This window comes from Dreissena polymorpha, chromosome 7 (genome assembly GCF_020536995.1).
Source record: "Dreissena polymorpha isolate Duluth1 chromosome 7, UMN_Dpol_1.0, whole genome shotgun sequence".
Classification (NCBI taxonomy): Eukaryota; Metazoa; Mollusca; class Bivalvia; order Myida; family Dreissenidae; genus Dreissena; species Dreissena polymorpha.
In genome coordinates, this window is record NC_068361.1 from 92,987,039 (window position 1) to 93,013,971 (window position 26,933).

At 35.1% G+C, this 26,933-nt stretch overlaps 2 protein-coding genes across 4 annotated transcripts; both read left to right on the forward strand.

The window, feature by feature from the left end:
• The first annotated feature begins 6,791 nt into the window (after nt 1-6,791).
• LOC127838578 (uncharacterized) lies at nt 6,792-17,526 on the forward strand. The gene is made up of 9 exons (XM_052366405.1): nt 6,792-7,744; nt 8,518-9,082; nt 10,713-10,805; nt 12,832-12,891; nt 13,512-13,571; nt 14,974-15,033; nt 15,379-15,476; nt 16,645-16,749; nt 17,311-17,526. The coding sequence occupies exons 2-9, from the start codon at nt 8,786-8,788 to the stop codon at nt 17,435-17,437; spliced, it is 900 nt and encodes a 299-aa protein (XP_052222365.1). The 5' UTR covers nt 6,792-7,744; nt 8,518-8,785; the 3' UTR covers nt 17,438-17,526.
• A 287-nt stretch (nt 17,527-17,813) lies between these two features.
• LOC127838120 (G2/M phase-specific E3 ubiquitin-protein ligase-like) lies at nt 17,814-23,511 on the forward strand. Of its 3 annotated transcripts, XR_008029679.1 has the most exons (6): nt 17,814-18,076; nt 19,209-19,360; nt 20,146-20,384; nt 21,362-22,148; nt 22,296-22,452; nt 22,610-23,511. XR_008029679.1 is itself a non-coding variant. In XM_052365693.1 (4 exons), the coding sequence occupies exons 1-4, from the start codon at nt 17,918-17,920 to the stop codon at nt 21,631-21,633; spliced, it is 822 nt and encodes a 273-aa protein (XP_052221653.1). In that variant the 5' UTR covers nt 17,814-17,917; the 3' UTR covers nt 21,634-22,231. The 3 variants fall into 3 exon arrangements, 1 of the variants encoding a protein (XP_052221653.1); XR_008029678.1 differs by having other exon boundaries at nt 22,296-23,511; XM_052365693.1 differs by lacking the exons at nt 22,296-22,452; nt 22,610-23,511 and having other exon boundaries at nt 21,362-22,231.
• The last annotated feature ends 3,422 nt before the right edge of the window (nt 23,512-26,933 follow it).

Sequence of the window (26,933 nt, forward strand, 5' to 3'; positions counted from 1 at the left end):
CGACACAATTGGACAGGAAGAAAATTCATTCAACTCCAACTGACATGGATGTAAAGACCTGAAGATTATGTTGAGATAAAACACCAAATAACACGTAAACAGGAAAATAAATAGTTTTCCCTCACAAAGAAGATAACTTGAACAATTGATCATATGATACGACACAATTGGACGCGTTTGGCAATGGCGTAAATATTGAGCGGAGATATTTGGTAAACAAAATAATTATGTCAGCAATATATTTCGGCGTTTTACTCACAATATCCCGCTTATAAATCCGGTTGTGTACGCAAATATAAACACGTGTAATGTTTCAAGACACTTCATTTTTATACTTTGTTAATCAGTGCTTGCTAGTCTTCCTAATGCTTCATTTCTTATCAATGGCGTTGATAACATTTTAAAAATACTGTAGTACGTGTTAACCATGTAACCAACAACCCAATACGTTATAACATAATACTACTGTTCTGAATGGTTTGATATAATGCAACCTTTGTGTCATTAACGCCTCATGATATTGTGAATAACCAGGATGACTGACCAAAAAGGTCAAAACACAAAATGCATTTGCAAAATGTGAACTCCGTTAGCCTGATGACAGGTTATCAACAACTATGCTGATTTTGCAAGTCTATTATTTTAATAAAATACTTTTAAATACTGTTGCTCAAAAAGATACAGGGCAGCGTATGCATACAAGTAGTATTTAAAGACGAGTGTGCTGTTCATGTATAACTTGGTTTGAATAAATATAAGATAATAAAAATGTCAAAACAAAAGCTAAATGGAAGAAGTTCAGGATTCTTTCGTTATTTCATTTAAAAACTTGTACTTTCGTAGTAATGGTAGTCAACACAGTTTTGAAATTAACCTGGAGATATGGTATGTGTTTGTCTTGTGTTAAACTAATTTTATTTACAACTTATTTTATGTGTTGTTTTTAAACGTGTATTCAAAAACAAACCATGCAAAATACGAAATTTGATATTGATCAAGTGTTACATTAATAGTTGTAATTGTATAGGTTAATAACATTTAAATGATGTGTCAATATTATATTCATGTTATTATCAAAATATGCTATGACGTAACGTCAAAAAGTCCGTCCATCCAGAAAATTGCGCATGTGCTGTACATGTTTTCCTACTAAAATTTTAATTTTTTAACATAGCGTCATGATAATTATATCAAACGAATCAGCTGAAAAATGCGCATTTCACAATATATAATACAAAAAAACAGAGATACCGACATTTAAGGAAAACCTATGTTTAAGTGATTATAAAAGCTTTATTATTTTTTCCATATTAATTATAACGGTATCCTAGTAGAGAGGCCCTCTAAGGTTTGTAAAACATGCAACAATAATGTTTTACAATATTAAATTAGCACTCTTGTTAGCGTCCAAAGTTGGTAAAGTTTTATGATTTCTAATGCCTAATTATGTTTTGCGTAAAATTCGGAAAAGATAAAAGTAATTATGAAAGCAATATTTTCTACCGACTTGAATTAAAATAATATCGTTGTGAAGGAAAATGTATAACGTTCCTAAAATATGCAAAAGTATTTTTTCAATATCAGATGTGCGCTGTAGGTTGGTATAAGTTGTTTGATTTCCCTACCAAATTATGACATTTTCTGTTTTAAAGGTACAGTTTTTAAGCGTAAAATTGTTTCCGGTAACCCGACCATGCGTTTTTTTTCTTGCCGACCCTAAAATTTAGTTTGGAGTATTTAAAGTCGATTTTCGTGCAACACGCTTTTCTTTTGACATTATCACTTTACACGCATATAATAGGGATATACGGCATCCTACGGCGGCATAAAGGCGACAGAGGAAATATCTTATTTAACTTTTTCTATGACGTGCGCACGTCATAGCTATGGCGTGCCCACGTCATAGCTATGGCGTGCGCACGTCATAGCTATGGCGTGCGCACGTCAAAGCTATGACGTGCGCACGTCATAGCTGACCAATCATAAATGGTATCAGGTCTCAAAAGGTGGCGCGTGCGACCAATGAAATTTGTCGCAATGTCAGCAATTTTGTAACAAGCGGTGCAGAGCACATGGTGTGTTTTTATAACGAATTATACAAATCACTTGCAGCCAACCTTTCAAGATTTCAAGATAGGTAAGCTATCTTTCTGATAATAAGTCATTTAAGCCTAATTAATATAGGGCAATCAGGCAGATTTATTTGATATCTGATTATTATAATTATGGATTTATCTTATTTTGTAAGGATTAAAGAGGTTGTTGACTCAACTTTACAGTAGACTAGTTAAAAAGTTTTACTTCTAGTAGTACTAGTAGTCAGTACATTCATTTTACAAGGTTACGCCATTTACACCCACAATCTTCGGGGATTGAGCCTTAACTATAATAACTACAAATATAGAGACAGTTAATTCCCTTTGATAAATAACGCCATTTTCAGTACAAAATGGTTAGAAGTAAGTTCTGTTTTTATTAACTATAAAAAGAACTTGATTTCTGTATCGTATTAGAAATTAATTGAATTTCTGCTATTACTGTAATGGTCAGGTGTCTACATTCCGGAAGCCGAGGTTTATCAAGATTTGAACGTTTATACTATCAACTTGCCAATGTAGAATCATCACATGCCAAAAACGTTAAATATCTGCATTAGAAATCGTCCTTTTGACTTTTGTGTATATATGACAAGAAATAAAAATAAATGCTATCATACCTTTTTTCTGTATTATTATTTTGCCGCAGTACACTTCTGATTTTTTGTCAAAATGACCATTGAAAGTACGAAAATGAAAAAATATCATATGATCGAAAAAACTGTAAAATAAACAGTTTATAACGCTGTCATGTAACCATATTTCAGATTAAAAAAGGTTTCATTGAAAATAAATAAACATTTCCTATAATACAATGATGTACATAAAAGCACTCACTGTAGCCAATAAAGGATCACTGTTTACAGCATTATCTCCCCTGTCAGATCAACAGTTGGAGCATCTTTTCACAAATTTGTAAAATTGTACATTTATCCAAGGGACACACTATGCAACAATTGTTTTTGATCGATTATACTTTTTCATGAAATACACGATAGTGACCCCCTATTGGCGAGTTTACTGTACCTGTTTTTGGTTGACACCACTCACCAGATTTAGTAACCTTTTGAGCTATGAATATTTTTGCTGAATATTTAAGAATCTATCAGATTCTATGCGCTCTTATATTAAAATTTCTTGCGCATTTAATGACATGTCTATATCACAGTTTCGTCTCTTGTTAAATGATTAAAAATAGCTCTACTAACTTTTGTGTTTTGGTCCATTTTACTTCTGAACTATCATAGCTATTGCTTTCAGAATTGGAACACTCGCTATCTATCTAACTATCATATAGGGACTGTACAGGAAAAGTTGTTGACTTAGTAACATTGAATATTTTGCTAAACTTTGTGTTTCGATCCACTTTACTTCTAAAGTATATTGCTCACGCTGGGTATGCGGATACTTTGATAACAGATGGCACTTCGATACCAGATAACAACAAAAGCCACGCGCGAGAGGTCAGTTCATCAGGGTCTTTTAAGTTATATCATAGAGATTAGTTTTTTAAGACAAGGCACATGGTCGAGTTTATAAATGGTGTATCCTTTTCTATTGCAAAGAAAAACATCACGGAAGAATGGTAGATTTTCCCCCAAAAAATAGAAAATTCGGTCGCAAAACAGCATAAACTGGATGAACAGTAAACATTTCAACCAAATAAAACTACTTAGAAATATTGCAAGAAATTGTTTGATATTCCAGCATGTAGAGTAATCACTGTGCTTCAAATACTGAAATTTTGATAGTATTGAATGAAATAAAAACGAAGAAAGAGCATGCTATAATAGGTGGTATTCACGAAGTTGCGGATACTTTGATTCCCGATATAGGGCACTTCGGATAACAGAGACTTTCAACAAATTGGGCACTCCATTATGTACACACCGGTGTTATTGACCTGTGTACTAACGCGAAAGGAATTGTGGGTAGCACTTCTTTTACGAGTGAAAAGTGAAAGCGAAAGTAGGTAATCGTGCTTCTGTTAATCGCTATCAGTCTTAATAGAGATTCAATATCACATTCAAATATAATTAAATAACATTTCTTTAAACAACATTCCGCTTTAAACACACAATAAAAAACGATTTTTCTTTCACTATTAACATGTTCATTCCTACGCAGAACTACTTTGGCGGAAGCATTATTCCCCAAACCAGGGGAATGTGATGCGTCTTAGTATAGAGGTGACAATAACGTAGTGACGTCACCATCTATGTATAGAATGTGGGCACTCTGATAACCGATTTTTTTTATTCTACCTGAAATGCATTAATGTACATTATGGCTATTATAACCAAACATTTTGAAGCACGAATCAATTTGCACTATCAAGCCCGACACATTGGGAAGCTATGCATAACGTAATTACATACACATGTAAAATATAACCAATAGCGTTGTTCGTTTTCAAAAATTACTTTTAATTTATATAATTAATATTATAAGTGCAAATTTTAAATAAGATTCAGATGCTTTTTTCTGAAGAAATATAATTCAAGTGACGACCGAAAATAATTGTCTTAATAATAAACTAGTTTTTAAGTGGTAAATTGCGATTAAGAGAATTGAAAATACAACGGATCATGTAGATCAACACGACTGTGTTCAATTGAACTTATAGCAGGACGCTAGATAAGGGAAGCAAGGTCTTTAAGCCGCCAATACACCTCATAAAATCCTTTACACCTCATCATCGCACCATGAAGAAGATACTAATGCATAGCCACAAAATTTATAAGAGATTGGAAAACTCCCTTTTTATTGAGCTTTACACTTCTCTTTCCCTTTTATAATCATATTCCAAAGGGATAAGAACATGTTTCAGTAATTCGTTTTTAATTTACGTCAGTTATGTCATTTTTATTTATTGTCTGCTTACTGTAGCAGTATTCCACAGCGAATTCTGCATTTCTGATTCACTGAAAGAGTTTGTTATATCTGGTAAAAAGTGTCGAGTTATCTGGAATCGAAGTGCCATTGTCTTTCAGATGATTTGTAAAAGAAGTGTCATGAAAATTTGGCATCCGACTCTTAAAACATTTGAATTTCCTCAAATACGTTATTCAACTAAAAGTTAACATGTTGTAACATGAATGGACATATTGATCTTTTATTTCGATTAGTTGGCACGTTCTTGATTTATTTCCAAGTATTTTTATTTTTATGAAATACGTACTGATAATCGAATTCATGGCGATTATCGATGAAATTTTATCTCTTTTTTTATAATCCACTGTTTTTGTCCTAAACTTTCTTGCTCCGCAATACAAAGTACTATACCACTAATCGACCAAACAATGTTACGTGTCTGAAAACATAAATGCAAAAAAGCTGAAGAACTCCACACTCGCGCGTGGCTTTTGTTGTTATCTGGTATCGAAGTGCCATCTGTTATCAAAATATCCACATTCCTGGCGTGTAGCTATTGCTTTCAAACTTCAAGTTCTTTCTTATTATCATGAGGGTACTATACCTGGCGAGTTGAATTTGAACTTGTCCTTTGAATTACATTGACTCTCAAGGTTCAATTATTAAATTTTGCTGAAATTGCCATAACTTCTTTATTTATGATCAGATTTGATTCATACTTTGACAAAACAACACTTAACTGACAAGCCACAATGGACTCCACCCAAACCATAACCCACGCCCCAGCCCAGAATCTCCCCAAATAAATGACCACACCCCACATTATACCCTCTCCACCACAACCCCACCACAACCCCCTACATAAAAAGATTGTTGTTTTTTTAAACATGGTATAAACAAAACAACAAATATATATTTTTATTATTATGCCCCCCTTCGAAGAAGAGGGGGTATATTGCTTTGCTCATGTCGGTCGGTCGGTCCGTCCGTCCGTCCACCAGGTGGTTGTCAGACGATAACTCAAGAACGCTTGGGCCTAGGATCATGAAACTTCATAGGTACATTGATAATGACTCGCAGATGACCCCTATTGATTTTGAGGTCACTAGGTCAAAGGTCAAGGTCACGGTGACCCGAAATAGTAAAATGGTTTCCGGATGATAACTCAAGAACGCATACGCCGAGGATCATGAAACTTCATGGGTAGATTGATCATGACTTGCAGATGACCTCTATTGATTTTGAGATCACTAGGTCAAAGGTCAAGGTCACGATGTCCCGTAATAGTAAAATAATTTTCGGATGATAACTCAAGAACGCTTTTGCCTAGGATCATGACACTTCACAGGTACATTGATCGTGACTTGCAGATGACCCCTATTGATTTTCAGGTCACTAGGTCAAAAGTCAAGGTCACAGTGACAAAAGTCGTATTCACAAAATGGCTGCCAGTACATCGGACAGCCCATATGGGGGGCATGCATGTTTTATTTTTGAAATACCGTCCAACCATCCCTTTTTATATGCCCGTTTTTTTCAAAATGTGACGTACTATAGTTTCACCCTTGGCGGGCGGGCGGCGGACGGCGGCGTCCACAGCAGTGTCCGCTCTCTAATTCAGATAGTTTTCAACTGATCTTCACCAAACTTAGTCAGAAGTTGTATCTAGACAATATCTAGGTTAAGTTGTCATATGGATCATGCCCGGTCAAAAACTAGGTCAGGAGGTCACTTAGTGCATTTCAAGGATTTATCATTTTCAAAAGGGCGTATCTTGTGACAGTTGGCACTCTTGTTTATATATATATATATATATATATATATATATATAATATTACCTTGACCTTATTGAAATGAACAATTTCCCCATGATGGCTTAGGTTATACTGTCAAGCACTTTGAATAGTCGAGCGCGCTGACTTCTGACAGCTCTTGTTAAGTTAGTGTTAACTCATTTATGCTGCAATGTTTACTGCGTCCATGGGATGAAACGGGCAATAATTTATGTTTGGGTTCCTGGAAAAATCATTCAATAATTAGATATGTTTACAGCGTAAACGTGAAACCTGCTTATCTGTTGGTAATATCAGAAAAATGTGAAGTCTTACTATGACACCCATGGACTTGAAAATTGTATAAATAATAATTTCACATGAATTATTTAAGTGTTTTTTTACTGTACAGGTATTCTTCTCTTTTTTTTTAAACAAAATATTGTGTTTGAAAATGTACATTGTATATTTTACAGGGATCGCTGATGCTGCTTCCTTTCTGAATTTCCTACCAAAAGAAAGGTTTATAAACCAATATTGCAAAAACAGTATTAATATAAGAACTTTTGAAATTGACAATTATTGTTTGTTGAAAGAGAGCAAGCAGACTTAACAGTTTCTACAACTATGTGCACAAATTAAAATGATAATGTCCCATTTATAATAATTTTTTCAGCAACCCCTTGGGTGGTAAGCGAAAGTTTACCTCAATGATATCAAGTTATCATATGTAAAATCACAAGGTTTCTTTCAACATTTTAGAAACGGTTTCAAAGTGATTTAAAGCTGAACGCAAAGATTTTTTTTCCAAACATTATAAGAAGAAAGTTTGGATGAGAGAAGGAGGAAAACAACATTGGCAATATATATATTTTAGTGATAAAACATGATCATAGATTTATAATGTATTTTATTTTCAGCAGAATGTCTGAAGAACTCAAAGAGTTCCTGCATCAAAGAGGCATTGCATCAACTGTTATTCAAAGATTTGTTGACGACAAGGTACATTTGCACCACATTGACTATTTTTGCATAATGCACTAGTCACTTGATTCCGTGTTGTCAGTTTTTTCAGTCTGCCATGTGACATCCATATAAGAAACTAACAAATATTTTTCTCTGAAACCATAAAGCATAACTTTGTATATTTTCTTCTCCAGAACTACAAGGCCTACAAGGCCTAGAGCTTAGACGTCTCTATAACAGATCCTTAGGAATAGAACTTAAATGTTTTTCATAAAGCATTAGTTTTCTTAACTCTAAAAAACCTGTCCCATGGCCATGCTGGACCATTTATGGTAACCAGTTTCCATTTACTTAATATGTACAATCTGAAGAAAACTTTTCGGAACTATAGTATGAAAGCAGATAGACCTCTAAAATAAATGGCAAAACAATGACCTCAAGGTTCATATTTTAATGTACTTATCAGTTAAAATCTAAACATACATTTTTATAATGAATTTTTAATCTTCTCGTTCAGAATTTAAAGACCCAGAGCATATAACATTCTCTAAAGGAACTATACATTTCTCAAATCCTATATCTCAGGGACCTATTGCCCAGATGAGCAACACTTGGGCTTTAGGTCCCCTTGATTAACATAATTGTTAACATTATAAGGGTCAAGGGAGTTATTGTAGGTATCACAGTTAAATGCAATGGCATTTGTCAAACTTTCCAGATGTTTGTATTTATTAATATTGACAGAATTAAATACATTGTAATTATTTAAAAATTGAAATAAATCACACACTTGCTTTGTGCTTTTGTAGATTGACTGCAGTGTAATTCTTCTTATGGTAGAACATACATTACAGACATATTTACCTGCATATGGGGATAGAGTTGCCGTTCATGCATTTTGTAGCAGTCAACAGTCTAGTGCAGCAGCTGCTGAAGTCTCATATGCGTTAACGGAATTGCGCTCAAAATGGAAGAGTAAATGTCAAAAAAGTAAACAGACCAGGCTTTAAACCTGGCAGTTTCAAACCAGGAAATTTATCAGCCGAAAGAACAACAAAAAGGGTCGAACTTGGCTGGATGAATTTCAATGAAAAGTCAAAGGACTTTAAACAAGTTAGACAAACAGGTGGAGGAGGCGTTCGACACTTGATCATTAATAAAACACTTGTAGTACAAACACTATTGGAGCATGCTAAGGAAACCTGTTTTCCTTTCGGCAATTCGAAACTTGGATCCGTAGAAGAATTTGATATTGAAATAAGAAACTTCCAGGGCACGACGATAGATAAAGAAATGAACATCAATGATCTGTACATAGCATCAAAATTAAAGATCCTCAGGGTGTATATGTATACGAAGAAGAAGACAGAAAAGGTATTGATAGAAGTCATGAATCAGTTTGCCTATACTGAAGTTATAGAGAATACATGGTTGATGCTGGGATGGAAAAAGTTTATCCGGTGAGGCTTAGAAAATGAAAATAGGTTGAGCTTAAGCGATCCCTATGTTTGTTTTCATAACGGACCGGATAAACTCAATACTTCCCGGCGCCTTAGTACCATGTGTTATATTTTACCAGGTTATACTGAATTGCATTGTGTAACCACTTTAGTTAAATGTAAGCTTAAAATTGTTATCTTATTATTCCCATCACTTCAAGTCATTGTTATATCTTAAAACGATTAGAAAAATGCTGAACACATGTTAGTTTATTAACCGTCTTTAATTTAAATTCAGATGCTGCAGTGTTGACTTTTAGAAAATGCAATTGCGTCATTCCTATGTAATTCAGTTTAGTTGTTTACAAACTAGAACGCGATTGTTTAGGAATTTAATTGCAATGTGTATGAATATTTGTTGTGTTGCTGTGTTTTGGGCTGAATTAAGTGATTAAGATTTTAAATAACATTGCACAGATAATATGACTCAATCGAATCGGTGAGAATATCCTAGATTGTATTTATTGTCCCCTACCGATTTCACCAGAGGGGACTTACGGTTTGCGCTCCGTCTGTCAGTCCGTCCGTCCGTCACATGGAACATTGATAGATGGCAATATGTACATTATGCACGTCATTTCATTTTGTGCCTACGTCAAAAATTCTGGTTGCTATGGCAACAAATAGACTAGAAATACTGCTGAAAATGGTGGTTTTCTGGATCCTGTGATAACTTTAAAAGTTCTTAATAATTTTTCATGAAACTTGCAACATAAATAGATGGCAATATGGACATTATGCACGTCATTTCATTTCGTTCCTACATCAAAAACTGTGAATTCTATGGCAACAAAAAAAAATCTGAAAAGGGTGGAATTTCTGACAATGGTGGAGCCGGTAGGGGACAATATTGCTTGACAATAGCCGTGTTTTTATGTCCCCCACCCTCTATAGTGGGGGACATATTGTTTTTGCCCTGTCTGTTGGTTGGTGTGTTTGTTTGCCCCAACTTTAACATTTTGCTATAACTTTGGCAATATTGCTGATAGCAACTTCATATTTGGCATGCATGTGTATCTCATAGAGCTGCATATTTTGAGTGGTGAAAGGTCAAGGTCATCCTTCAAGGTCAAAGGTCAAATATATAGCTTCAAAGCGGAGCAGAAGGGGACATAGTGTTTCTGACAAACACATATCTTGTTTAGAATTAACTCGCACACTACAGTTTACTGTTTAGCAATGGCTGGAGAACATCATTCACAAATTGATTAAATATAAATGTGTGGTTATAGTTTTCATGAATTGTTTAAATATTGGTGAGAAATTTATATAAAGTCATAAAGGGTCATTTTGATGGAATTTAATGTCAATGTCAACCATCATAACAGGGGGTGTTGTATGTAACACCCGCCTCCTTACCTTAAAGGTCAATGCCCCACTTAGTGGTAAAAAGTCATGTTTGACCATAAAACAGATTGTTTTTGACAAGTGGAGTTTAGTCAAGAAGAGAGGAATGTGGGGCATCCATGCCATATGGACACATTTCTTGTTATTTATTGTTTCAGGGTCCTGGATCGCCTGGGTTGTCATCAAGTGTTCAAGAATGTGGGACATTATCTGACAGTGAAAGTTTACCATATATGATGGGAAAATACTTGGTAAGTTGCATTGTTATGTTTGGCCCATCTGAGCACGTTTGTCTGTTGTCAGTGGGTGTGTGGGTGTTAACTTTCTCCAAACAAAATGGTAAATCGCTTGGCTGATTTTCACAAACCTACGGTGGCATAAAGGGGACAAAGGCAATATTTTATTTAACAGTCTGTATGACGTGCACACGTCATAACTATGACGTGCGCATGTCATAAAAATAGTTAAATAATATAACATAGGAAATATTTTATTTAACTATTTCTATGACGTGTGCACGCCAAAGCTATGGCATGGGCACGTCATAACTATGGCGTGCGCATAGCTATAGTTAAATAAAAAAAATCCTGTGTCCCATTTATGCCGCCATACAAAACTACATAGGAGTGATACTTATCCTCTTTCAAAGTTGTTTAGATTGTTCTATTCTATTGCATATGTATTTCACCAGAACTTAAAATAGTGTGTTTTTTTTTAATCTTATCATCTGAAACTGCTATCTCAGAGGTTTAATATTTTATTTTTGGTCTTCAACAAAGTTTTTTTCAAATCATGCCCCTAGCTGGAGTGAAAAATTGCCATACTCCGGAGGCCACACAATTTATGTTCACCAGCAAAAAAAAACGTTACAAATCTTCTGTAAAATTTCATAGCCAAAAGGTCTTATATTTTTGGCATAAAACATAATGTAGTGACCCTCAGCAAAGTTTTTCTTATCATGACCCTAGAGTCAAAATTGGCACTGAATAAATTAAAACATTTTATTTTCTGAAACTACAGGGCTCAGAGCTTTGATAATTGGTTTGTGACATCAGATAAGTCGTCTGATGCTATGTTTGGTGACATCAGATAAGTCGTCTGATGCTATGTTTGTTCAAATCATGCCCCTGGAGTCAAAACTAGCCACACCCAAGGGGTCAATTGTTTAATATATACTTTTTTAGCAAAATAATTAAAATGCTTCTCTTAATGACAAGGCACATAGGTGTAATACTTGGTATGAAAAATTGTAAAATGGTCTACATGTATTACTATGTTTGTTCAACTCTGGCCACATGTAGACTTATTTTGCAAAATTACTTAAGGTTTTCGTCTGTGAAACAAATTAGACTACAGATGTAATATTTGATATTAAACATTCTATATTTGTCCTCTAGAAATTGTGAAGTTTTTTTTTAAATCATGCCTTGGGGTAAAAAAAAATTGTCCCATAGTTACAGCGGCTATTTGTTCAATCTATGACCATCTTGTCCTTCTTGTTTTGTTATCCACCTCTGACGATTGAATAATATAGACTTACGTATATTAGTGTAACTGTCACAAACCCTGTTTGCCTTCATCTGAGTAATCGAGCAGCAATTTTGGAATATCTTGGCACAAACTGTCACTATATGAATTCATTGTCCAGAACCCATGCATCAGCAGATTAAGTTTAAGGTCATACATGAATATCAAAGCATTTTGACTCCTCTTTAATTCATACATCCCAATTAAACAAATTTCTTGAAGCTTTGCTCAATCCTTCACCTTAAGGTGTCATGCAGAACCACTGTTTAGATCCAATATCCAAGTTGAAGGTTTTTTTTAAACCTTGCTCAAATATTCACATCATAGAACCAATTTGCAGAACCCATCCACTGGCTTTGCCAAAAAAGGGTCAGGGTCACTTTTGAAGGTCAAAATATTAAACATGTTTATAGTTTTTTGAAAGATTTAATTTTTGTTGTATGGGAGGAGACCTACATCTCCTTTTGTGTAAAAAAATCCGTTAGTTTAAACTGTATCTATCATAATCTGATTTTAATGTCAAATGCAAATCTTTCAATTTTCTATTACATACATTTGAAATGGCTTTATTATGTATAATAAAATAGTGAAACTCAAGAATAAGTATCGGGAGGGAAATTAATCTGCTAGTCATTTTTTCTACTTGTCTATACAAGATAAAACATACAATACGAAATTTGACATAAAGTAATGATTAAAGCTTGGGTCACGTAAAATGACATGTCTAATTATAAAGTTTTTTCTTTTTAGACTGGCGAGTTTGCAGTGTCCACACAAGCCGCTTTCACCCTTGCTTCTCCAGAGTCTGAGGTAACAAAACACTTGGCCATGTGATTATTAACCACTCAAACATTACATAAATGTACATGCCAAATATGAGCATATTCACAAATATTCAAGAGATTTCTTGATTTCATCTTTAGCAAAAACATTTAAAGAAAGTTCTCTCTGTGAAAGATGTGAATAGGAATATGTGTACATGTATATGAAGGTATTTTAACGTCTGATCACAATGTCATTTGAAAGCCTCCCAATTTCTTAAAGCATTATCGGTTTTGTTAAATATTAAATTAACATGTAGTCATAGCCCCACTGAATATTTGGCGCTATATAGGTCAAAGTCACACTTCAAGTTCAATGGTAATAATTTTGGATTGTTTTGCGTTTCCAGGCTGTAATTTTGTCATTCATCATAGGCTTTTGTAATTACTTGCCAGGAATATTGCCATCATTGGCTGGACTTGTCTATCTCCACGGTCAAAGGCCCACTTAACTGTTAAAGGTCTATCTGTCCATTTTAAATTGTGTTTGCCGCATTCAGATTGCTTAAAATTACAGGATAAACAATATTAACAATATCAACATTTCCTGTTTCAAAGGGGCAGTGTATTCGTCATATCTGTGACAAATCTCTTGTTTCTCCTGTTTAGACCAGCGAGTTTACAGGGTCCACACAGGCAGCGTTCACCCTCTCTTCTCCAGATTCTGAGGTATAAAATGTTGATGCCTGTCATTACGAATTACTCAATTATCATGGTTTTTTGTCGAGCCTGCTAGAAGAAAGCTCGATATAGCAATCACATTGGTAGAGTGTACATGCGTGTGTGGTGCAAGCTTGACTGTAACTTTGTCTTTCATAGTGCAATTTTAAAATAACCACAAATGTTAACCATCATAAGACAACGTGTCGCGTGTTACATCTGTCACCCAATCTCAAAAGTCAAGGTACAACTTAGAGATTAAAGGTCAAATTTAGCCATAATGTTCAGACCGGAATGTAACTTTTTCCTTTATTATGCAATTTTAACATAACTTATAATAAATGTTCACCATGAGGAGACGACATGTCGCTTGTCACCCTACCTCAGAAGTAAAGCTCACACTTGGAGGTTAAATGTTAAATTAGGCCAAAACAAAGCTAGTCCAGACTGTAACGTCATTCATTTTGCAATTTTAAAATAACTTACCACAAATGACCACCATCTCTACTTCAAAGATCAAGGTCATATTAATAGGTCAAAGGTCAAATTTGGCCATTAAATAGCTTGTGTTGGCTGTAACTACATCATTCAACATGCGATTTCAAAATAACTGACCGCAAATGTCCACCACAAATAGACGTGTCACAATTAAAAACCGTCTCCCTAACTCGAAGGTCAATGTCATTCTTAAAAGTCAAAGTCTCAGTTTGGCTATAAATGCTTGTCCTGTCTGTAACTTCATCTTTCATCATAATTTTTTTGATGATTTACTACAAACTCAATGTGGACATGGCGTGTCATGTGTAAAAAGGTCTAATTACCTTAAAGGTAAAGATCACACTTAAAGGTCAAATGTTAAATTTGGACATAAAACAGATTGTTAGGACTACAACTTCAGCATTCATTTTGCAATTTAAAATTTATTTAACGCAAATGTTTACCATGTAGAGATGGCGTGTCATGTGTAACAACTTTCTCCTTAGCTCAAAGGTAAAGTCAAAGGTCAGGTCTAAAACGAAACTCGAAAATGTCCAATTTTGACAAATAACAGATTGTGTGAAATGTAACATCATTCATTTGGCATTTATAAAATAATTTACTTGAAATGTCCACCATATGGAGAAGTCATGTCACATGCAAATTGGGCGACCTTTGGGCAAAGTTTCAGGTCACATTAAAGGTTAAAGTTCAAATGACGGGCATCTTGCTAGTATTTGATAAATGCATATGTCAAATGTAGGTATTTACTCAAAAGTGTGATTTCCTGAATTCATTTTAAAGCAAGAACATTTCAAGAAAATTCCTCTGTGATGGATTTTAAAGTTGATTACAATATTATATGTAAACCTCTCAATTCTTAAAACATGATTTGAAATGAAAAATGTTCAATTATATAATGTCATCTGTTTAGACCACCAATACTACATGGTCAACACCAGAATCTTTCAACCTTGCTTCACCTGATCCTGAGGTATGACCACCACTAAGTATTTGACTAAAAGTTGTTATTTATGGAGATAAAAACCATCCACAAATTTAAGAATGAAATTATGAGCAAATATTATTCATGGAGTCAGAAAAATGAGGGACTAAATATTAATATAAATTTATACAAAGGTGCTATTTGTTTTTCACAAATGCATAAGATTCAGGCTAAAATTCTTAATTCCACTTACAGTAAGTGACATGAATAATTTGGCACGCTTTATCTGCTTATTTCTCATATGCATGCTATATAATGTGTATATCCCAATTATCAAATGATTACTCATTTGTAAATAAATCTCCAAACCCTGTTTTGAATGACAGTTCGTAGGTGAATTTCAATCCGAGGTCCTACGGTCTAAGTTTACGGCGACGATCGGGAACTACAGCAACAACAACAGTTTCCGGCAGTCATAGTGCAGGATTGACGTATGCAATAAGATTACATCTTTACAGCTTAAGTAAACTGTACTTCCTTATAACATCAAATGAAATTGAAATTATTAGAACTATCCGCAGTAAATGTGATGAAATATTTGGCAATACAGCTTTATGTCAACAATAAAACATTTGTTTGTTTAGTTGGATTGTTCGCTGTGTTCAACATTATTCCAGTTATATCATAGCGGTCAGTTAACCTTCTCTTACTTTCCTGTGTAAGATTGTTTACCAGTACTAAGTGCACACACTTACAGCAGTTACTGACAACTGTCCTACTTGAATATGAGGAAAAGGGATAATGACCGTAGAAAGGATTTCATGTTACCGGTAAATCCCCACACAAGTTATTTTGATCAAAGCTGCGATCTTCGGATTTATAGTCCAGCGCTTTACAAACTGAGCTAGCTGGCCCAGTCACAAACCATTTAAAACATGCAATTCTATCCAAGCTATTTCAGTTTTACATGTTTAGTTTAGTTTAAATCTATTCATTTTAGCTCGATTGCATAGAAAGCCTAAGACTTATTTGAAATGCGCTCGAGTCCGTTTCCTGGGACTATTACCAGTACTTGGTGTCTATGGGGGAGATCTAAAGAACGCTCTAACAGTGGGGATCGAACCCATGACCTCCCAATCGCTAGGCGGACACCATATCCATTACGCCACGGCGACCTGTAATACATGTTTGGAATATTTACTAATAGATGTACTTATTATATATAAATACAATTAATCAGGATTCTTACTATTACTACACTGGGAAATCACCCATGAAGACCAATTAACCACACTATAAAGCTAAACAAGGGTATTTAAGTGTACTGCATAAATAAGGCCCTGCTTTTTCTACATTTAAATACTGTGTTATATAAGCATGAGGAAACATACAGCAGAAAAATCAAACGTTTTTCGTGAGATACATTGAAGTCTTGTCTTGCTGGTAGTTTTTCAAACGTGAACTATACATTTTTAGGGGTAAAGCTTGGATTTAAAAAAATGTATAGGCAGGTGCCTATAGTGCCTGAAGGAAGCTACGCCCCTAAGTTGTTTGGAGTTTTGGCCTTTGTCATTATGAAAAACAAAAATTGGTGCAAGGGTTAAGATTGCTTGACTGGAGATTTCATTAACTGAGATTGAAAATGTTTTTATAATGCAGGTGCCAAAGCATCATAACAGAGATCGAGATTCTAGACAGCGAGGGCGAGGAAATACAGAGCGCTTTACTAGAGTCAATGCAGCACCAGATACCAAGTACCATAAGGTGAAACATGTAACCTGTTCCTGAGAGTTATGTGCCCTTGAACTAAACCATGGGCATAGCTGCTATGCCTGTGACAAAGCGGTGTGGGGTTATTGTTAGTCACCCTTGTGACAAAGCTGTAGTTGTATCTGCCCGTCTTTGTTAAGTTTTGGGGATTTTTAATTAGGAATCACGCATGTCATCACATTAAGTCGCGCCATGCTTTACACAATGTCCGGTCTCTTTCCATCTTACTTTCCCTCTTACTTCATTGTCACGTCATGCCAATTCCCAAAAGGTTTCCCTGTCTGGCTATTTCTCAATAGTAGTAGAGGTATAGGCTTCAAACCATGTTTATGTATGTAGGGTAATAAAGAGGAGACAATGAGTGGAGTGCACACGATTTGTAACTCCAGCTGCATCATGTACAACGTTATTACCATTGCTTCAAATATGTCTTCGTGGTAATTAGATGCGGTGACAGACACAAAATGTACAGTATACTATCAATGCTGAACAATAGGGACAGCTGTTGTTAAAATATTACAATATAATTAACCTCAACTTTTATTTTACATTCAGCGATGATTCCACAGAGCCGTCTGTGGCTGATATTTTACAAGAGTTTCGGAACCGATACATCAAAGATGACCACACAAACTGTGTGATCTCCCGTTCCAAGCCGTTAGATAGTGCCATACGACTTTAAGAAAAGAAGACGGTCAAGCTTCAGAATAAATTGTTTGTCAAGTTTTCCGGGGAGATTGGTGAGGACCATGGTGGACCAAGAAGGGAATTTTTCCGGTATGCTTCATTATATCATCACATGTCTAACATTAAAAAAGATGTCATGTATTATTTAACACAAACTTAAATAAAATACTGTAGTAAAACTAGAACATTCAATCAGTAATTGTGCATTAACAGTACATAACTATTACAGAACGTGTACTAAACTTGTATAACTCAATACAAAACCAGTTCAGTTTTAGTACACTACAGGCACAAAGCCTATTCAATTCCAATTATTACTTGAACAGAACCAGTGTAGTTCTAGAACAGGAACAATCAAGGTATACATATTTGCAGATTGGCAATAGCAGAGCTGGGAGGTTCGAAATTTTTTGAAGGACCAGATGGAGCAAAGGTTTTCAGACATGATCTTCAACTTGTGGAAAAGGGGCAATACATGATTGTGGGAAGGCTGTTGGCTATGTCACTCGCTCAGGACGGACCAGGTTTTCACTGCTTGAATAAGCAGCTTTTTGCAATGATGACGGGTCGTGAAGGGGAGACAACTGCTCCTGATGAAATCACGGACCCCGATATTAAGGAATGTCTTGAAATGGTAATTATATTAAATTAAGTAAATAAATTAAAACAGCCATCGTGTTTACAGGCACTGTGTTGAATTTATTTTAAAGTCTCTATTACGCTCAAAATCAACGAAAATTTCGTTAAGTATTTCGTAAAATAAAGTTAACACCTAAACAATCAGTGTTCCATATAGCTATAGCCACAATTTCAACGCTAGATGTGGTATGATTACATAGATTTTTGTAGATACAAAATGCTCGTTTTTATTTATTTCGGACCACAATTAATTCCATTTGAATTTCCCGCGAATATATATATTTTTACGACACACGAACACCATGTTAGTGTTCATGTGTCGTATGAGTAGATATTGTTGCGGGAAATTAAAATGGAAAACCAACGAGCATTTTGTATCTTAGCCAACATCTATTTGATCAGACCACATCTGGCGTTGAAATTTCGGCAATTGCCATAAGGAACACTGTTTTTTAATTGGTGGAATTGTTGGAAGTTTATTTTACGAAATATTGTACGAAATTGTCATTGATTTTGATTAGTAATGTTACTTTAACCTGTAGATATTTAATATCCAAGAATAATACTGGTGTCTGTACGCTGACAAAGAGAGCAGGTAAACTGAAGATCAACAATGGCCAAGATGTAAGTTGTATTTACAACAGCTAGCAAGCTCAAATCAAGCGATTTACTCTTGAGCATCAACCAACACAGTAAAAGCACTTTTTCAACATACATTAATTGACATTCATGTTTTCAGTTTAATAACAAGAGAACAATGAATGATTAAAAATAATTGTTGTAATGTTGTAACATAAGCGAGAGGTCATCTGTGGAAATGTATTTTATCTGGATATGCAAGAAAACTACGCTTATGGTTATATTTATACTTTAGTTTTTGCAGTAAGGAATATGGATTGGAAATGTAGTCAATTATCAGCAAGTTGTCACCCATATATGGCGCAATCAATTGGGAGCATGTTGAGTCCACATTTGGAATTGGGAACATTAAATTAGGCCCAAATTGTTGAACATCAAATTTTATAACCAACAAAAAAGAAGTCTTGCCAACGAATTTAAGTTTTATAAATTTTAGGGAGGAAGGCTAACAAAGATGTACTATTTTTACAATATATTGTATTTTTCAGTTGGAGAAAATCACCGACGTTCAGAAAAGGGATCAGTTCTTGGCAAAGTTCGGGGACTGGCTGGCTGACAGAGGGATCAACCCTTATAGAATGGCCGTGGCGGACAAGGAGTCCATGAAGGAGATGGTTATAAAGTACCACGTCTTTTATAGGTAACTAGCTTCTGCCAGTTTTTTACATATCAACTCTAGCTTCTCATATTAAAGAAAAACGTGTTTACAAAAGGGGATAAAATATAAAATTTCTGCAAAATCTACAAATATGATTAGAAACATTTTAAAAGCAAAATGCACTGTACTGGAAATGAAACTGTAAGTTTATATATAGGAATAAACTCAAATTCTGCTGTGATTAAAGTGATTTTATGTACACACTTTACCAGGTTTGTCTTGGTATAGATGATTTTAGGTGCTTGTCATGTCTATTCCTTTAAAATAATAACTATAGGGAATTGTTTCACCAAAAACACTAACTATTCATTTTCTATGAACACTTGCAAATGTTGACTTTTTTCAAATTTTCTAAACTCGGACCAAATCTGTAAGCGAAAAACTCAATCAAGGCTTCACAACATTCCGCTTAATTAAATGGCTTTTATGCACACATGCCATAGATTTTAAGAAAAAAACAATATCAAAAATATACATATGATAAAAAAACAACCTTTAAATAAGAAAAATGAAGGATTATTAAAACCCAAGCGATCAAAAATATCAAAAGCCTAGATTACAAGGTAAAATCCCATGTGCAATATATATAACAAACTTGTCCAATAATCTATGTGATAACTGTTACAAATCAAACAACATATTTATTTCTAACGTTGATTTATATAAAGAAGTGAAACTCCAGAAGCTGCAGCAGCATTGCATTGTATCAAAATACATAAAACTTGTTCAAACAAATTAATAGCAAAAACTGTTTGTTTCAATTACAGAACATCATCCGAGATTGCCCAATTTAAGAATGGCATGGATGACGTATGCAGCATGTGGGGGATGGTAACAAAACATGTAAGTGTATTCCAACCGCTGTTTTGCAATCTTCCTAAACCTCTAATGAAACAGGAGATGGACAGAATCATTCGGTATGATTTCAGTGAACTCGGATCTAATGCCAGGACGTCTGAAGATGAAACTGTCTACGCATGGGAGCTCTTTTTGCAGGACATTGAAGGTTATCTTTTTTATTGGTGGTAAAGTCAATTATCAATAGCATTTACTGATACACAGGCGCGCAGTTTGATTAAACATTCTTTCATATCTACATGCAAAACAAGTGCCATGGAACTATCGTTTTCAGAATCAGTTGAAACACATTTAATAATAAACTTAACCCTTTACAACATCTATTTTGACATAATTTTCATTTGTGCCTCCAGTTTATTGAGGTGTAATAGATTCTCCTTTGTTTGCCTGTCCGTCCTTCAGTAAATGTTATCTCTTCATAGCTTCAAAAGTATTTGGCACTGAGTCGCCAAAATTTACAGGGTTCTCAATGTGTAGTATCACAGCTAGAATTTTGCATTTACTTTGGATCAAGTATTGTTGCTGAACAAAAATGCTTTATAATTCTTGTCAAACTGCCAATGCTATAGATAAGATTGTGCAATTGCAACATTGACGTGTTTTTTTTAATCTTAAGATATGTTGTGAAACAAGTCAGTAGAAATATTTCATGTTATGACATTTAGTTTCATTAATATTTTACAAAGTAAATATGTTTCCAAATGAAATTAAAAACAGATTTGAAAAATGAATTTCACGTTGGTTTGAAAGGTCTGGATAATTTAAAATAATGTTAAGTTAAAAAAGACACTGATATATTCACATTAATGACACTTTTCTTGAAAATCTTTCAAAAGCATAGTTATTTTAAGTGCATAAAAGGGATGCCCGAGCTTAATTAAAAGTAAATCTGATTATATCTTCTGATGTGATGGTTTATGTTTTGGTGCCGTTTTAAGACAGAAAAAGTATACAAATACAAATGTTTGCCTTCATTAACAAGCGTAATACAGGATTATCTGGCGGTGAGAGACAGTGAATGTGAACAATGTAAAAACATACGGCTGTTTAGAACTAGTTATATAATGTTACAATGCATGTTGCATGCCTTGATTAATATTTAACACATAACAATTTATAATTCAGATGGAATTGTTCCCACAACCATGGCAGAATTGCTGTCGTTCATTTCCGGAGCGGCCAGCATTCCCCCCTGTGGCTTTCAAAAGCCGATTGAGATACATTTCTATATGCAAGAAGACGGAGTGACCCGTCTTCCATATGCATCGACATGTTCTCTGGACTTGTGGCTGCCTAGAGGACAGACACCCGAGAACTTATCTACCCTTCTATTGAAGAGTGTTAATGAGTCGATGGGATTTTTTTTTAATATGAAAATTGCTATAAAAAAAGGTTAAAGTACAAAAAACATACTCGGATTCTTTTTATGCCCCCAGAACCTATGGTCTGGAGGCATATTAAAATCGCACCGTTCGTAAGTCCGTCCGGAGTAGTTTCCACTCAATAAATCAAGTAGTTTTCATCTGATCTTCACCAATAGGTCAGAAGTTGTATCTAGATGATGTCTAGGCCTAGTTCGAAGAAGGGTCATGCCGGATCAAAAACTAGGTCACAGGGTCACGTAGTGCGTTTTAAACATTCAGCAAGGTTTCCGCTTAATAAGTCAAGTAGTTTTCATTCGACCTTCACCAAACGTGGTCAGAAGATGATCTCTAGGCCAAGTTTATAGATGGATCATGCTGGGTCAAAAACTAGGTCAAGGTGTCACTTAGTGCGTTTGAAACATTCAGCATGGTTTCTGCTCAATATTTCAAGTAGTTTTCATCCGATCGTCACCAAACGTGGTCAGAAGTTGTCTCTAGATGATCTCTGGACCAAGTTGAAACATGGGTCATGCCGGGTCAAAAACTAGGTCACTGGGTCACTTAGTGCGTTTGAAACATTCAGCATGGTTTCTGCTCAATAATTCAATTAGTTTTCGTCCGATCTTCACCAAACGTGGTCTCTAGATGATCTCTAGGCAAAGTTGAAACATGGGTCATGCCGGGTCAAAAACTAGGTCACGGTGTCACTAAGTGCGTTTGAAACATTCAGCATGGTTTCTGCTCAATAATTCAAGTAGTTTTCGTCCGATCTTCACCAAACGTGGTCAGAAGTTGTCTCTAGATGATCTCTAGACCAAGTTGAAACATGGGTCATGCCGGGTAAAAAACTAGGTCACGGTGTCACTTAATGCGTTTGAAACATTCAGCATTGTTTCTGCTCAATAATTTAAGTACTTTGTATCCGATCTTCACCAAACATGGTCAGAAGTTGTCTCTAGATGATCTCTAGGCCAAGTTGAAACATGGGTCATGCCGGGTCAAAAACTAGGTCACGGGGTCACTTAGTGCGTTTTAAACATTCAGGTTATGCTTTAATGCAGTGACAAAGATCCGTGTCGTGTAGACATATTTCTTGTTTTATTATTATTTACATTTTTTATGCACACATGCACATGTATGTATGTATGTTTTAAGATTCTCACTAAAGTGAGACCATTTTGGTGGATTTGTCCAAACTTGTGTGTTGGGGGCATGCATGTTAAATTGATAAATTATTGGTTATTTACTAGATGACAATAAAGGCTTGCTTTAATGTGAGTGCATACAGAAAATCATTAAAAAACAACATTTTTTTCTGTTTAAGGAACAAAACATGAGATATTATCACAGCCAGTTTATGGTCTTGTAAAAGCTTTTACATTAATTTTGTTTATATTGTGACAATTTGTTCTTGTTTTGTATAGTTTGTGTTTTTTATCAAAGTCAATAACTTAAGCACTCTTAAAGATATTAAAATCAAATTAGGAATAGTTTGTCACCGTCATTAAAAATTAATTGATTTAAGTTTTAATTCTTGACTAACAAATGATTCAGTTATTCCCCTTACAAAATGAAGAAAAATAAATCTCTAGTTTTTTCGAAGACACCGATTTTTTAAGTTACGAATTTTGTTGTTCCTAATCTTCCTGATGGCCAAGTCCCTTTTGGCTTTGCATATGTACGTTTTAATTATTGCTGTTTTCAGTCAACAAAGAAGTTCTCTGACAAACACCTATCGTAGTGTGTCAAGTACATGACTGCGCTCTGACCCTATAATTGTTTCAGAATTAATGTTAAGTTGGTTTATGTTTGTACTTAAATCTAATTGGATAAAATTAGTTATTTAGTTCATGTTTAAGTATGTGATTCAGTCTGTGATTTATTGTTATAAAAAATAAAAATCTTTAAAAATGCAAATGTCCATTGCTGGAATTCAGTGTTGCCAATGATCTGTTCATTTTAATATAACATTTTTCTTCGAAAACAAGAGTTTGTTAGATCCCGAAGTGTCTCATCTGAAGCCACTGAATCTTGGTTAGAGTAGTCACTTGCATGACTCCTTTGTAATCTTGTAAATAATAGGAACCAAGATCGGCGAAGCTCTTAGCAAACTCCTAATTATGTGTGTATTTCGAAGTTTATGAAGTCCTCCCGCGCCTGAGGCAGCATTATGTGAGGACCCGGAGTGTGTCCAAGCACTCCTACTTACTTTGTTCAATAGACGCAAGAAAGTTGGGATGAGTTTTTGAATTATAGGTGCAGTGTCTTGCTATTTAGTGGTTACTGAAATATTTTCAATTTTTGATGTGGTTTTGTATCGGGGTGGGGGGAGCCGGAGTGCCCGGAGGAAATCCCACTTGTCCGGTATGGTGACCACCAACCAAACTCACATTGAAAATTGCTTTGGTAAAATGTAAAGTATATCGTGCAAGAATTCACTAAATGAAATGTGATAACAATATAGAATCCGAAATTATCAGAATTGCCCTATTTTGCTTAGGACGTGTATAGTCGATGTATCGAAAAAAATGAATGTCTGGTGGATAAACTTCTTTATGTGGCAACATGATTACTTTCACATATTTTATTTTATTTGAAATACAACACAGATGGTACATAAATGAACAAGAAACGTTTTCAAAATACGTAATACACTACTCAAATACTTTCATTTTATGACAATGTGAATACAGAACCAATGTACATATACATGTGAAATTTTGAGGCGGTTTGGAGGAAGCACTCATTTTATGACAATGGTTAATGTTGACCTTTGACATGGTGACCTCAAAGTGCATGAGCATGTCAAAATTTGAGGTTATTGGTAGAAGCACTTATGTTTAATGGGAAAAGAAAATGTTTTCTACAAGAACTTCTACTTGCCACGACCTTTTACATAGTACCCTCAAGTTGATGTGATAGGACGAGGACACGTATGTACACAGACGTTTGTATGAGGCCAATATTTGCATAATTATCTATGAATCATTTTGATATTGAACTAGACGCACCGGACCTGATTTTCAGCCAGAGTCAACTAAGGCACTTGTCGCACGCGTTTGCCTAGTTTGTTTGAAGTCAACCAATCATTTTCAGAGGAAATGATGTAACAACGGTGTCCCTTGCGATGAAGATGTATAATTATAAAGTGCGTGTGGCACTCATAACATCGACACTATTTCTCGTCTCATAAACAAATATAAATCTGTAGCCTCAACGCAGGTTTTTGCGGGTGAAAGATTGTGTTCTTTCATGAGAGCCACGCACACTTTATATACATCTTCATCGCAAGGAATTACTGATCTGAATTCTGATTCTCTGCAACATGCTGCCATATCAATCTCCGTAACCGCTACAATGTGATTCTCAGCACTCCACAATGACGGAAAGCGGTACATTTGTTCTGGTCGACCAAATGGCACGTTACTATTAGACGAACGTCTAATGTGGTGATTGTTCCCCATTTGAAAGGCCCGGTCAAGTTCGTCCTGTAACGTAAAATATATAGATTATATTAAAGAAATATCAGAAGGGAGTACATATTTTGCATAGCTATATTGTGGTGAATTGCAGTGCTGCTTCGAATCCTGGTTCCGTGTAAGAATAGCCAAATCCATGATCAATATAAATTGTGCTGTGAAGACAATGTTCAACGTCTCAACCAAAAATAGTCCTTATCGTTAACCATACTGTATGCCGAAACTATGTATCTTGTTCTTGTTGTTTTTAAATAAAATATATTTTAATGTATGGATCAACATTATGATTGCATTGTGAAAATGAAATTTGTTTAATGTTATAGAAGGCATGATAATATTTACTCCAAGAAATGTTTGCTAAATTTAATATCGGCGGTGTTACGAAGAAGGGGAATTATAACATAAGAAAGGACTGGACGGATCCACATACGGACAGACAGAAAGACGGACAAATCTAACTGCTGACTGATCCAACTAAAACTTGTACTGTGGGCAGTACTTTTTGTAAATTGTATAGCCTTAGTTTAAATAAATCAAAGCACAAACTAACATCTTTAAACTTGTTCGACATGCGGGCACTTTCTTTTTGGTACACATCTAGTAGGACATTTTTTAACAAATCGTTTTCCACGTTATATAAACAATTACAATATTTCTATATACATTTTTGAAATGAAATATTAAGGCCTCTCAAGAAAATGCATGGATTTATATTAGATAACTTAAATAAATTTATGTAGTCTCATGAACGAATATAGTTGGGAGCATTTAAATGGAAGGGAATTAAATATCAAATATTGGAAATAAAAAAGACGTTAAATTTGACGATTAGTAAAAAAGTGCAATGCGGGTCTCGTTGAATGTCGCGTGTATTATTTTAGCAATTGAACGTGATGATCGTTGTACTAAAAAGTCGTCTGGTTCCGATGACAAGTCCCCGCCCCAATCCCCCTCCCCCTTCAAAAAAAGAGAATGTGTCGGTTCATCGGCTTATTTTTATTTATTTATTTTATTTTATTATTATTTTATTTTTATTTTATTTATTTATTTTTTATTTGTATTTGATTTTTTTTTTGGGGGGGGCATCAAAATGTGTGTCTGCACTCCAGAATAATGTATGGGGTTGGGTGGTAAAAGATAGGGTATGTCAATTCACTGGAACCTGACAACTTTCTTTTTCCTAAGGAGTATGTGTAATATTGGATTTTTACCTGAATTAATGCAAGGAAACAAAACTGGACTAAGCTTCTGTCCAGAAAGTCTCCGCTGAAACTGTCAATATCCTGTAGGTCTCTTAACTGTTCGATCCAGTATTGCATATGGTGTCGTCTCAGGTAACCCCACCAATTTTCGATTCTTTGATTTGCTGTACTGGCTCCATCTATATAAGCTCTATCGTGATCAGGAGAATCGCGTCTGAAAAATGTTTGAAAATTTCGGACGTGTTCATTCTCTGTCCCGTAATCTCCACGAACAAAACGAGGACATCCATCATGTATTTTTACAGCCTCGAGATAGTACCCTCCGATAACCCTGGGGTTATTATTTGTATGATACACATTCAGCCGAATCAAACGTCTGGAGAAGCCACATATGCACCCGCTTATACAGAGTCCAAACGGCTTTAGTTTATCGTAGCCATCAAAGTGCCAAATGAAGTTTGGACCAGCAGCATAATATGCACGCCTGCGGATACTTCTTGATCTCCTCAGAGACACGCCTACTGGGTCCAAGTGTAATAAAATGATACGCACATCTTCCATTCGTACATTCAAACCACTTTCTTTACATCTGGCGGCCATCATACGATATCCATGCAGTTGACCGGATTGAAGAAGTTCGTTTTGTATAAAA